The 15,212-nt window shown below is 40.9% G+C and overlaps 1 protein-coding gene across 1 annotated transcript; it reads right to left on the bottom strand.

Moving 5' to 3' along the window:
- Window positions 1-9,536: 9,536 nt before the first annotated feature.
- LOC122213086 (olfactory receptor 1571-like) lies at window positions 9,537-10,523 on the bottom strand. Its single transcript, XM_042927293.1, has one exon. The coding sequence runs from the start codon at window positions 10,425-10,427 to the stop codon at window positions 9,537-9,539; it is 891 nt and encodes a 296-aa protein (XP_042783227.1). The 5' UTR covers window positions 10,428-10,523.
- Between the last annotated feature and the right edge of the window lie 4,689 nt (window positions 10,524-15,212).

The following is a 15,212-nucleotide window of genomic DNA, read 5'->3' as shown; positions in this document are numbered from 1 at the left end:
GAGGACCATGGCCAGAGTGGCTAGGGAGTTGCGGGTTCACACCTTATTGAACAGTTTTATAGGAGCAGATTTCAGCAGCTGAAGGGGAAAAGCAAGGTCACTCAAGGGCAGTTACATTAGTTACCCAGGGCTTTGTCAACAGGAACTTCCTGGCTGGGGCGGTCTGAGTGCTAATTTGGTAATTGTGTCATACACCTGACAGTATGTTTGTTCAACATGGTTGTTTTCAAATGGATGTCCCAGAAATCCAAAGCTTAATTTCAGGCATTTACATTATAATCAAGAGCTTAATGTCAGGCACTTACTCTAAAAAACATGCTACTGTATTTCCTAATCGGTCTCCTGTTTTTTCCCTGTTATTCAGCGCGGTGTCCAGGAAGCCTACCATAGCCCAAGACAAAACTTGTTCAGCATAATATATCTCCCAGTGGAGTCTACATGGAAAGACAAACTTAAATAAGTAGATCAACCGGATATATTCTTAGTGTCAGGATGACCATAAATATGAGGAGGCAAAATTTCAAAACACTATCTGTTACTACACAAATATCTTTCTTTCTTTCTTTCTTTCTTTCTTTCTTTCTTTCTTTTTCTTTCTTTCAACAGTTGATCCTGTGCATCTATTTATTGAAGCATAGAACATTTGTGTCCACAGCTGAAGGGACTTAGTTTTTGAGGTGAAGGTTTGCTCAGTGTCCTCTATGCTTTATCACAGAATTTTCTTCCTGTTTCTACTTGAGAACTTCTAGTGCTACCTGCTAATATGACACTTCCTGGTATTATACATAAAATAACTTGCTTTTCTTAATTTTTGTCACAAATGCTAAGGGTGGGCAAAGGAACAGTATCAGCCCCATCCATTTCGTGCCTCTGTCTTGCTCTGAAATCTCTCCCACCTGCATGACCAGAGGATGCTTCACACGAGAGCTGGATGTCCTGCTGGCATGTGGTTCAGGGTCCCCAGGTCTTCTGCACAAACGTGCATGTCCTACAAACTCTCCCCCTTACCCTGAGGGGAGCCCATATATAGTCACTTGTTCATCAAGTCATGGGAAATAGACTTGAACCACAGAAGGATGACAACCGCTCTCCTCAACTGTCAGACCATATGCCACAAATAAAAAGCAGCACATGTCTGATCACCTCAAGTCTGTTTGCTGGGGTGATTGTGTCAGCCAAGTGTTGCTGTATAACAAACAGACTGTTCTTATCAAACGGGATATCATAATGATGTGGGGATGCCGAGCACAATGGTGAAGAAAGAATTCTTGAGACATTTTATGATCCAAAAAGGTGTGTTTATTAGAGCTTGGAGATAGGACCCATGGGCAGAAAGAGCTACACTGGGATTGTAAAGAATGACTGATCATATACTTTTAAGTTTATGGAGGAGGGGAGTAGAGATAGCACGTTTCTAAGGAATTCCTTTATGCTGAAAGTGAGGTTTACGGGGTCATGGAGGTTTGGTTCTTGTCAAGATAAGGTTGCTTTTCTTGTCTAGTAAAACATCAACATTAACTCAGCCTCGAGTTCCTGGAGGTGACTCAGGGACTTGTCAGGGGGCTGCAAGTTGTAAGGACACTGATGTTTAGCTACATTTCTCTTGCTTTTGTTCTCCTCATTGATGATAGCTTTAGCATCAAATGGCATCATGTCGGGAAACCTTTCTTTTTCTTTTTAACATTTATTTATTTTTGAGAGACAGAGAGACAGAGCGCAAGTGGGGGAGAGGCAGAGACACAGAATCTGAAGCAGGCTCCAGGCTCTGAGCTGTCAGCACAGAGCCTGATACAGGGCTTGAACCCTCAAGCCGTGAGATGATGACCTGAGCCGAAGTCAGACATTTAAGGGACTGAGCCACCCAGGAGCTCTGGGAAGCATTTCTAATCTCTGCTGGGCTCCTCATGCATCTGTGGTCTGGTAGGAATCTCTCTGTTGTGTTTCTAGGGCTCATCCCTGATGCTGTGTGTGGTTGTAGTGCTCTACTGTCTCAGCCAATTTATGGTCTTATTACTACATTTCTATGTGCAGGGTATTCTTCTATTGCTAAATAAAATGAATTATCATGTGAATTCTTTGCATTGAATCCCAGTGTTCCTACACCCGTATGTAACATTGGTTTTCTTTCCCTGGTGGAAGGGCTCTCTCCCAAACCTGTAAGGAGAGTCATCTATTTGTGCTCTCTATCCAACCCTCAGCCTGTACCATAGATATGTGCCCATTTAATTAAATCACCAGAGTATAATTACACACAACACACCACATATTTAAAGGGTACAGTTGGATGAATTAAACGAGCTACACGAAAATTCATAGCACATAGTGCAAGTTTCCATTTGTGTATAATTTAAGTTTTAACTGCTTTGTGAGGTAGTTCTTAAAATTTTAAACTCCCTAAGCCTCTCTTTCCTTATTTCTGAAGGCAGAGTGGATGCTCAACATAACTTCCAATGAAATGTAAGGAAAGAATGAAATGCATGGATATACATTTTTTACTCCAAGGAAACCATTCAAGTGTAGTGGTTGTGTCATATGTGTGTGTGTGTGTGTGTGTGTTTGCACACATTTTTCTTTCTTATAATGTGTACACACACAGATGATTTATGATTTCATCTTTATGTTGAAAGACTTGAGAGAAAGTTGGAGAGGATAGTACTGAAAAGAACGAATGGTTGAATCAGCCTAAAATAAAAAGAAGCAGAGATAAAGACACAAAACTTTAAATTACAATGGGTGAACTTAATTTTTGTTTTTAAATTTATGTATTTAAATTAAAGTTAGTTCACATACAGTTTACTATTGGTTTTAGGCGTAGGCCCAGTGATTCATCGCTTACTTTGACACCCAGTGTTCTTCCCAAGTGCCCTCCTTAATGCCCTTCACCCATTTAGCCCATCCCCCCCACACACACCTCCTCTCCAGCATCCCTGAATTTGTTCTCTTTATTTAAGAGTCTCTTAAGGTTTGCCTCTCTCTGTTTTTATTTTATTTTTCCTTCCATTCCCCTGTGTTCACCTGTTTTGTTTCTTAAATTCCACATATGAGCAAAACCATGACATTTGTCTTTCTCTGACTGACTTATTTCACTGAATATAATACCATCGAGTTCCATCCACGTTGTTGCAAAAAGATCTCATTCTTTTTGATGACTGACTAATATTCCATTGTAGGGATATATCACATATTCTTTATCCGTTAAAGGGCACCTGAACCCCAATGTTTATAGCAGCACTATCAACAATAGCCAAACTATGGAAGGAACCCAAATGTCCATTGACTGATGAATGGATAAAAAAGATGTCAGTGACCCTAATTTTGATCATGAGTTCCTTTCCTATCTTGTTGCCTCAAAGACATTATAGTCAGACCACACTCACATTTATGCCCATAGGAATTCACTCTACCACCTGCTGGGCAGAATATCTCCAAATTGTTTTAATTTTTTTTCTACATATTGTGGGGTTTTAAAAATATAATTTATTGTCAAATTGGCTCTCATACAGTGTGTAAAGTGTGCTCTTGGTTTTGGGGGTAGATTCCCATGGTTCATTGCTTACCTCGTATTGTGGGTTGTTAAACTGTAAATTGCCTTTGACCAAGGGAAGCTAATGAGTGAATTGAGAGGCTTAAAGTTGGTTGTCTCAAATAATTTTATTGACTATGTTCATATGAGATTCCTATTGCTGCTGTAAAATATCCCCACACCAGCTGCTTGAAACAAACACATACAGGCTCTTACACTTCTGGAGTCAGAGGCTTGGAAGGAGTCTCAGGGCTAATAGCAAGAAGTCTGCAGGGTTCAGTTCCTTCTGGAGGCTCAGGGGAGAATCTATTGCAGTCTCTGTGGCTGGCCACCTCTTCCTCCACCTTCAGGGCCAACAGGGTAGCATTTTCAAAGTCTTTCTGATACCAAATCTTTTGTCTCCTTCCTTACCAATTGGGGGACCATCAGGATTACCTTAGGCTTACGTGGATAATCACAACTAATATTTTTATCTCAATGGCAGCTGACTAGCAGTCCTGTTCAATTTGCCACCTAAATCCTTCTTTGCTATAAAAAATATTTTAAAGGTACTGGGGATTTGGAGGTGGGCATATTTGGAGTGTTGTATTCTGCCCACTACAAAGTATTTTTCTCTAAGTATATTATTTTGATCACTTACAAAAGCAATAAACACAGAATTTATGCAGCTTAATGAATGAGCAAATACTGTATTCCTTCAAAATCACACCATGCAATGACAATATTCAGTGCAGAAGACTTAAAGTTACCTACACTTATCTCTAACACAGGACCGCCTCCTTGCTAATCAGAGCGTTCCACATACGATAGTGTCCTACCTATATCACCTAGGAACTTGTAGAAATGCAGATTCTCTGGGCCACTCAGGATATGTTATCAGATTCTGCATTTGTAGTGGGATCTGTGTGGATTCACAGGCACATTGAAGTTGGAGAAATGCTGGTCTATTTGGGTTTCTATCTTTTGTGGTTGACATTTGTGGCAGGATAGTAATATTTTGGGGTGCTTCCCTTTTCCTTGTATGTGTTTGGCAACTTCCCTTCAGACTCTGACAGGTATCTTCAGGGGAAAATGCATTTCTGGCTGAGAACCACTGCCCCAGTGTTTGAGAACTAGAAGCATCCTGACAGAATGAAACTTAAGGGACACCTCATGCTCAGATATTAAATTCGGACAGATGACCAGATACCACCAAGCACCATTTCTACCACGCAAAGTGGACTTTCAGGCTTCTGGGTGAAAAAGACATTTCCAGGACCAGATGGCTTCCCAGGAGAATTCTACCAACATCTGAAGAAGAGGTAATACTTATTCTTTTGAAGCTGTGTCAAAAAAAATAGAAATGGAAGGAAGACTTCCAACTTCATTCTCTGAAGTCAGCATTACCTTGATTCTAAAACTAGAGAAAGACCCCACTAAAATGGAGAATTACAGACTAATCTTTCTGATGAACATGGGTACAAAATTATCAACAAGATAGTAGCAAACCAAATCCAACTATACGTTAAAAGAATTATTCACCACAATCAAGTGGGATATTCCTGGGCTCTTTGGGTGGTTCGGTATCCTCAAATCAATCAATGTGATACACCACATTAATAAAAGGATAAGAGCCACATGATCCTCTCAATAGATGCTGATAAAAACCCTCAAGAAAGTAAGGATAGAAGGAACACACCTCAAGATCATAAAGGCCATGTACGAAAGACCCAGAACTAATATCACCCTCAGTGGGGAAAAAGTTAGAGTTCTCTACCTAAGGTCAGGAACAGGACAGGGATGTCTACTCTCATCACGTTTGTTCAACATAGTGTTGGAAGTCCTAGCCTCGGCAATCAGACAACAAAAATAAATAAGAGGCATCCAGATTGGCAAGGAAGAAGTCAAACTTTCACTCTTCGTTGATGGCATGATACTCTACGTGGAAAACCTGAAAAGTTCCACCAAAAATTGCTAGAACTGATGCATGAAGTCAGCAAAGATGCAGGATATAAAAATTAACATATAGAAATCGGTTGCAATTCTATGCACCAATAATGAAGCAACAGAAAAAGAAATTAAGAAATGAACCCTATTTACAATTGCACCAAAACCCATAAAATACCTAGGAATAAACTTAATAAAGAGGTACAAAAAAACTGTACACTGAAAACTATAGAAGCTTATGAAAGAAATTGAAGAAGACACAAAAGTATAAAATATTCCATGTTCATGGATTGGAAAATATTGTTAAAATGTTGATAGTACTGAAAACAATGTATACATTCAATGCAAGTGCTATCAAAATAACACCAGCATTCTTCACGGAGCTAGAACAAACAATTCTAAAATTTGCATGCAACCAGAAACGACCACAAATAGCCAAAGCAATTGTGAAAAAGAAAATCAGAGCTGGAGACTTCACAATTCTGGACTTCAAGCTGTATAACAAAGCTAAAATCATCAAGACAGTATGGTACTGGCACAAACACAGACACATAGATCAATGGAACAGAATAGAGAACCCAGAAATGGACCCACAAATGCATGGCCAACTAATTTTTGACAAAGTAGGAAACAATATCCAATGGAATAAAGACAGTCTCTTCAGCAAATGGTGCTGGGAAAACTGGACAACAACGTGAAGAAGAATGAACCTGGACCACTTTCTTACACCATACACAGAAATAAACTCAAAATGGATGAAAGACCTAAATGTGAGATAGGAAACTATTAAAATCCTACAGGACCAAACAGGCAACAACCTCTTTTACCTTGGCTGCAGCAACTTCTTACTAGACACGTTTCCGAAAGCAAGGGATAGAAGGGCGAAAATGAACTATTGGTACTTTATCAAGATAAAAATCTTCTGCACAGCAAAGGAAACAATCAACAAAACTAAAAGTCAACTGATGGAATGGGAGAAGATATTTGCAAATGACATATTGGATAAAGGGTTAGCATCCAAAATCTATGAAGAAATTCTCAACCTCAACACACAAAAAACAAATAATCCAATGAAGAAATGGGCAAAAGACATGAACAGACACTTTTCCTAAGAAGACATCCCAACGGCTAACAGACACATGAAAAGATTCTCATCACTCATCATTAGGGAAATACAAATGAAAACCACAATGAGACACCACCTCACACCTGTCAGAATGGGTAAAATGAACAACTCAAACAACAACAGATGTTGGCTAGGATACAGAGAAAGAGGAACCCTTTTTCATGGCTGGTGGGAATGCAAACTGATGCAAGCACTCTGGAGAAGAGTATGCGGGTTCCTCAAAAATAAAAAATGGAGTTACCCTACAACTCAACAATTGCACTACTAGGTATTTATCCAAAGGATACAAAAATGTTGATTCCAAGGGACACATGCATCCCAATGTTTATAGCAGCGCTATCAACAACAGCCAAATTATGGAAAGAGCCTAAATATCAATCAACTGATGAATGTATAAAGAAGATGTGGTATATATATTATATATATTATATTATGTTATATTATATTATATTATATTATATTATATTATATATAATGTAATATTGCTCAACAATAAAAAAGAATGAAATCTTACCATTTGCAACAATGTGGATAGAACTAGAATGTATTACACTATGCGAAATAAGTCAGTCAGAGAAAGATAAATATATCATTTCACTCATATGTAGAGTTAAAAAACAAAACAGATGAACATAAAGAGGGGAGAAAAAAAAGAATAAAATAGAAAGGGGGGCAAACCATAAGAGAGTCTTAAAGTGAACAAACAGGGTTGCTGCAGAGGAGGGCAGAGGAATGGGCTAAATGGGTGATGGGCAATAAGGAGGATACCTGTTGGGATGAGCACAGGGTGTTCAGGGAAATGATGAATCACTGGGTTCTACTGTTGAAACCAATACTACACTGTATGTTAACTAACTGAATTTACATAAATAAAAAAAATGTTAAGGTGTAACAAAAACCTTGGGTACTACATTCTTTGGCTTCGTGATAGTTTCACCAAAACCATTAGGAATTTCATAGTTACATCACAAGTTATGAGTCATCATTTACTCCCTCATGATGAAGTATTTATTAACTATAAGAGATACATTTAGATTTTCTGCAGCATAGACTAGCTTAGCACCCTAAAGGGATTCTATGGTTTAATTTTTACAAAAGTATAATCTATTATGTAGTACTTTCATGAGCTGTATTTACTATTGTAGAAATGGGCTCAGAGGAATTCAATGTTCTGCTCAAAGGCACAAACCAATTAGCAAGTAGTCTTAATTGGAATGATGTCGGGATATTTCCAGTTCTGAAACTCTGGGAAGTGGTTCCCAACCAGAGTTGCTCTTGGGATTTTTGTCCATGTCTGAAAAGGTGCTTCTGAATACCATCAGCCACAGGACAACACCCGACAAAAATAGTTATCCAGCTCCAAGGGTCAATGGCAAGAAGGTGAGGAAACCTGTTCCACACTAAGGTTTCTCCACTTTCCTGTGCACACAATTCACCAGGGACTGTAGTTGAAATGCAAATTCTGATTCCTCACGTCTCCAGGGGCCCCGAGGACCCTGCTTCTCTAACAAGCTCCCTGGTGGGTTTGATGCCACTGGTACTGGATGTGGAGCCCAGAATGAGAGCAAAGCTGTGGTCCTTCGTTAGGAGAAATTTAAGTTAGAATTAAAGTTGTTAAGATGGCAATACTACCCAAAGATCTACAGATTCAATGATAATTTGAAAATAACAAAAATGGGGTATTCTTGGAAAACATTTTTAGAACCATCCTAAAATTAAATAAAAAATCTTCCAAGCATGAGCACAGGATGTCATCCCATTTATTTATGTATTCTTTAATTTCTTTCAGGACCATTTTATTGTTTTTATTTATAAGTCTTTTGATGGCAATAAGTAACCAATCATTCACCCCAGTGAATAAATCCCCTTAAACACTGCCACTGCTATTCCATACTTGATTGAGAGATGTACAGCGTGAAAAGAAATACAGGGCATAGTAATACAAAGGAGAATTTAAAATTTGCTTTATCATAGTCGAGGTCATCTTTGACTCCAAGGCCATATTAAGTCATTCTACTTATTTGAATTTCTGTTTCCGTGTAGACTCCACTGGTAGACAAGTTTTTGATAATCAGTTTTGCCAGTGACTAATGTAAGCACTGGGGACATAGAGCCTGAGAAGAAAACAGGATCCTAATTCGGAGAAAAAAGCTAATGGCCCATTATAAGACACACTGGTATGTTCATCAAGAAAAACAGTTAAGGCAGTGATAAAGGAATGACAGGCTCAAAATGAAAAAGTGTGGTGCCAGAGTTAATAGAATAGAATAGAAGAAATAGAATAGAGAATAGACTAGAATAGAATAGAATAGAATAGGAGAATAGAATAGAATAGAAATGGCCTATTTGCCAAATTGAATTTATTCCAACAGAGAGGTAACAAATCACTATTCTTTTAGTAAAACTAAAAACATTATTATGTGGAATGATTTTGTCATTGGTGAAGAAATTATTCCTTTTTCTTTAAAATTTTTATAATTTTTTTTTTATTTTTTAAGGGAGAGAGACAGAGGCAAAACATGAGTGGGGCGGCGGGGGTGGGGGGGGGCAGAGACAAAGGGAGAGACACAAATCTGAAACAGGATCCAGGCTCTGAGCTATCAGCACAGAGCCCAATGTGGGGCTCGAACTCGGGAACCAGGAACCTGAGCCGAAGTGAGATGCTTAACCAACTGAGCCACCCAGGTGCCTCTGTGAAGAAATTATTCTTAAGAAATCCAGGCAGTTCCATGAGACAAATGAGAACTCCTAATTTTCTCATATCACAGCTTGCGAATCAATTTAGAAATAAAAGAAAAAGATGAAGGGAAAAAGGTTGGATCACAGAGAGGGAAAAACTTACTAAAATGAGGAACTAAATTGTACTGAGTGGTTGAAAAAATAAAAATTCCAGGAAATAAACGAGAGAAACAATCTCTATGTCTACAATCTACTTAAAACACACACACACAATTTCTGACACTAAGACTTTGAGGCTTGCAATCCTGGGAAATTCTTCAACCGCAGGACAATTGGACCTTTTCTAACTGCCATCGCAGAGAATCTCTTCAGAGCCCCCTTTATATCTTTGTTCCTCAGGCTGTAGATGAAGGGGTTCAGCATGGGCGTGATCACCGTGTACATCACCGAGGCTGTGGCACTTGAGTGGGAGCTCTGGGTGGCAGCAGAGCTGAGGTACACTCCTAGGCTCGTACAAAAAAATAAGGAGACAACTAAAAGGTGAGATGCACAGGTGGAAAATGCTTTATACTTGCCCTGAGCTGATGAGATTCTCTGTATGCAGAAAGCTATCTTGGAGTAAGAGTAAAGGATCCCAATGAAAGGACCGCCACCCACTAGGATAGCTGCAAAATACATCACCAAGTTATTAAGAAAGGTGTCAGAACAGGCAAGTTGGATCATCTGATTGAGTTCACAGAAAAAGTGGGGGATTTCCAAGCCTGTACAGAAGGACAGCCGCAACACCATTGAAGTTTGCAACAAGGAATGCAGGACACTCGTGATCCAGGACACCAGGACCAGCAGTCCACAGAGCCGGGGGTTCATGATGACCGTGTAGTGTAAGGGGTGACAGATGGCCACAAACCTGTCATAAGCCATAATGGCCAGGAGGCAGATGTCCAATCCTGAAAAGATTATGAAAAAGTTCACCTGTGTGATGCAGTCCTCATAGGTTATGACTTTGCTCTGGGTCTGGATGTTCCAGAGCATCTTCGGGACGGTGGTGGAGGTGATGCAGATGTCTACAAAGGACAGGTTGGCCAAGAAGAAGTACATGGGCGTGTGGAGGTTGGGGTCTGTGCTGATGGCCAGGATGATGAGCAGGTTGCCAAACACAGTGATCAGGTACATGGAGAGGAAAAGCCCAAATACGAGGGGCTGCAGTTCTGGACCCTCTGAAAATCCCAGAAGCAGAAATTCTGATATCCGTGTATCATTTCCTGGTTCTATGAGGTTGCACTGACCACGAGGAAAGACGATGGGAGACATCATTAATTTTCACCTGAACAGCATCACTCACATTGTTGCAATGCTACGATTTATATTTTGCTGTCAAGAAGTTGTAGTGAGGGTCAAACATATTCCAGGCATTGTCTAGGCAATGAGTCTGGGAAATCAAAAGCCAGTATAATCCAGTGGTGGAGAATGAACAGAAGGAAATAAAAATATCAATAGGACATCAGAGGGTGTCAATGCTGTGAAGAGAACAAGAGTAGGTATAAAGGAGAGTGTGGATACAAGTGTTATTTTGTAATTGGTGTTCAGTCAAGAACAGTGAACAAGGCGACATCTGAACGGAGACCTCAGGGAAAGGAAGGCGGGAGCCACGAGCATGTCTGGGGAAGTGTGTGCTGGCTGAAGGAATGGCCTCTGCTAAGGCCCGAGGATGATCCTACTTTGAGCTATTTGGGTCCCAAACAGGAAGCATGTGTAGGAAGGGGAGTGAACAGGAGGGAAATGAGAGACGGTGTGAGGCAATTTCAAGGAAATGGGCGCTGCTGGTTAACCCGCAAGAAAACAGAGTCACTCACCCACACTATGTGCTGCTTGTATTTTAGACTCTACTTGCAAAGTGTCCTGTAAATTGACATCGAGCCCTCCTGAGTACTGTGTGTTGATTGAGTTCTGGCTTCTGTATTCACCTTAGAACATATTAGACCGTGTACCCCTGTTCTGAGGATGAATCCTACTCCAAAAAGCACACACACACACACACACACACACCACAAATGATTGTTTCTCTGGCTGTGTTCTTACCATGACTTCTCACCCCCAGCCCCCGTGATTAAGTTTGGAGGGAGTATAACTCAAGCTGGCCAGATCCATAATCATTCCCCTAAACAATGTAAAATGTTACCTGAATTCCAATGAACAAGCGTCCCGTGAAGAAATAACATTGTCAAGTCAGACTGGCATGTTCATTTTCTTCCCTGTATTTGAAGTTTTTAATGTTTATTTATTATTGAGAGAGAGAGAGAGAGAGAGAGAGAGCGTGAGTGGGGGAGGGGAGGAGAGAGAGGGAGACACAGAATCCGCAGCAGGCTCCAGGCTCCGAGATGTCAGCACAGAGCCCGACGCGGGGCTCGAACTCACAGACCGCGAGATCATGACCTGAGCCGAAGTCAGACGCACACCCATCAGCCTTTTATAATACAAAAAATCCCATGCAGGCTCCACGCTCGGCATAGACACTGATGCATGGTTTGATCTCATGAACCATGAGATCATGACCTGAGTCGAAAGCAAGAGTCAGATGCTCAACGGACTGAGCCACCCAGGCACCACTGTATTCCAATTTAGTTGGTGAAGGTTGTTTCCTAAAGGCTGGCACAGGTGGCTATCCATCTGAAAGAAAATAAAGTTTCCCTAGTACGCACATTTTAACAATTCAGAGGGATTAGAGATCTTGAAGTAAATGGAAACAGTACATTTTTAGTGAACATGAATAAAAACACAGATACAAGCCACAGGTGAGCAAAATCATTGTAATTAAGGCAGGAAAATCAGAAGTAAGAAGATGGATATATTTAGCTATATAAAATTTAAATCATTTTGGGGACATAATATCCAACCCAAGGCAATAAACGGTAATCTGTGAACTTCATTTGAAATGCTGCTAGCTGCGGAATAGGCATAGACTTTATGGACATATAATAACAATAGACATGTAACAATGAACCTGGTGATCAAACATGTACATATTGGCTCAAATTCAGTAACGGTTGAAGAAAACAAGATCTCTCGAGCTGACTGGGTTGAAATTTTTAAACAGGTAGAAACAAGAGATTCTCTAATTTTTCTGGGAGGAATGGGAACCACTGCGATGTTGAGAAAACAACCTGAAGACAGCTACAAATGTGAAAACACAGATATTCTTTAACTCAGAGATTCTCAGTCTCGGCACCCTTGACGTTCCGATCCAGACTGGTCTCTGTGCTGTGTGTCCTGGGCTTTGAACGTGTTTAGAGCATCCCTGGCCCTTCCTGAGCCCCCCACCCCCCACCACCACGTGACACCCAAATAAGTCGTGTCCGTCTGAGGGACAGTGTTTCCTCCAGTGGAGAACCAGATTTTTCACATAACAATCTCAAAATATTTTTGTAGAATTGTCATAATAGCAATGCGTCGAGAAAAGCTAGGAAAAGCTTTCGAAGTGTGAGTAGCACAGCCGTATCATGAAACATTATGCAGACATTGAGATAAAGAATCAGCCTTTCCCTAGTCGGTTGGAGACAAGTCCATGAGGTAGTTTTGAGGAAGAAGGAAGAGTGGATGCAGGTAGAAGAAAAGACTACCCTAAAACCTAAAGAGCGTTTATGTCGCCCACAGACCGCCATTCATTCATCCGTCTGGTTATGAATGCGTATGTGCGCCTAAGACAGGAAGAGAAGCTTTGAGAACTTCAAGAATAAAGACTTCCAGGAGGAGTGAAATTAGGGCAAGTTTCAAAACAACTGTGTGAAACGAAATTATGTGAGAATCTAAAAGCGACTCTCAAAAGGCATAAAATGATTTAGTGGTATCGAGGTGGTCACTGATTTCAGATCACACTTCCAAACACGTGGAAAGAAAAGAATGCGATAGAATCACCTTTATCACCGGGGAAGGGGCCGTATCTAAATGATAAATATTTTCTTATAAGGATACATGGATTCAAATATGCTTATGGAGGGTAAAGGTGATCTTCAGTCAAACGTAAAGGAGCCGTCGTAGTCAGAGATAACGCAACTTCCAGAAATAGACCTTTTCACAAAGGGCCAAAAGGAACTGCAGGGAATAACAGAGATGGGAAGGCACGTGGAAATGTGTATAGACAGTGATTTGTGAGCAATGTACAAAATGCCACGTATACTCCTTTTTGTTTATAGCAAGAATTTGCAAGTGAAGAATATTAGTGACAGCTCAGTATAGGATAATGAAGTCAGGCAAATAAATAAATAAGTAAGTAAATAAGTAAATAAATAAATAACAAGAGAGAACACAGTACAACCGAGTGACAGATTTGACCCCATATTACTAATGAACACAGTCCTATCTGTCTATGTCACAGTGCGTATATATCTAGATGTACACAGTAGAACTCAATGGTAAACGGCAAAGTGGGGAAAATAACACCGAACACCCCATCCACTTCCTTTTTAGAAAGAATGCAATCAGAAATGGAAGTAGCACCTCCCCGACTCCCCTGTACACATGCAAAGACCCGTTAGAGACAATGCATAAATGAGGCAACCAAGGAATAACTAACCCACAAATATAGTCAACTTCGTAGATAATGAATCAATGCAAAGCAAAGCTAGGTAACCATAGTTTTTACTTATCACATCATGGCGGTCATACGAACACCCAGAGCAAGAGCACGCTGTGAAAATATATGTCTCATGAATTAATGTTGCAAGGTCGTATATGCAAGCAGTAATTGGTCTAGATATGTCCCATCAATATGGAAACGTAGCCCGGTATGCCCCATTTGTTTAATGTTTTGTTATTTATTTTGAGACAGGGTGTGTGAACGGGGGAAAGGCAGAGAGGGAGAGAGACACAGAATCCAAAGCAGGTTCCAGTCTCTGAGCTGTCAGCCAGAGCCCGATGCAGGGCTCGATCTCACAAACCATAAGGTCATGACCTGACCCGAAATCAAGAGTTTGCAGCTTAACCCACTGAGCCACCCAGGCACCCCCCAGGATGCCTCATTTACAGACAAAAAAGAAATGTCCTAACTTCACTGCGCATCCCTCCATCCCTAATTTTCCTACTCCCTTCAACTGCAAAACACTTTGGACGTGTTCTACTTTTACTGGAAGTATTTCCTGCCTCCCCTCCCATCACGTCACTGGCAACAATCACCCATGTGTGGCTGAGTTCAATGTGCAATCCTTTCTGTAACATCATCCACGAGGTCATTAAGTAATCAGGCAAGCAAATGACCATAGAGATCTCCAGGTTCTGGGCTAGGCTGGTGGCTGTGTGGTGACCTTAGGTAAATGCACCTGGCTTTGATTCTCCCTAATCTTTTCCTGAAGATCCTGCTGGGTCTCAGACTCACCTGGATGGGAGCTCTGAGGGAGAGGTCTCCTTGTGGCTGTCTGAATTCCCTCCAGATGGTTATAGGTGGCGACTAAACTCTGTCCCCACACAAGACGACAGGACGGAGGCTAGCATGAGTCTTCCAGCCAAGCTTCAGACTCCAGAAGCAACAACCAGGTCCCATCAGCCCAAGGTTGCACAGGCAGAGGGATGGCACAGAGGAGATATTTATAGTTTCCTCTGTGTGTTCATGAGGCACGTTCCCCTCCTGCCTCTCCAACCTACAGCACATGATTTCCCTGGAGGACACTGGTCTGGAGACAAAGGAAAGATGTTTGGAGATTCCATATTCCCAATAGACTGTGACCCCAGTGTTAATCACTCCTTCCTCTTGAACTCTGCTCCTCCCAGAGGGCAGACATCCCCGCATCTCATCCCAACCCTGATTTCAGCTTTTCCCCCAAGTCTAGAACTGAACAATCTTTGTGGATTAGATGCCTTGGGTGTCCAAACACTTGGCTTGTGGTGGAGACACAGCTCCGCTATCTATGGAACATTCCTATTTCCTTTTCAACGAGTTCCTTTGATATGAACCCCAAGCACTACGTA

This window comes from Panthera leo, chromosome A2 (assembly GCF_018350215.1).
Source record: "Panthera leo isolate Ple1 chromosome A2, P.leo_Ple1_pat1.1, whole genome shotgun sequence".
NCBI classification, from domain to species: domain Eukaryota; kingdom Metazoa; phylum Chordata; class Mammalia; order Carnivora; family Felidae; genus Panthera; species Panthera leo.
The sequence above is the reverse complement of the archived record's forward strand: the minus strand, read 5'-3'. Positions and strand labels throughout refer to the sequence as shown.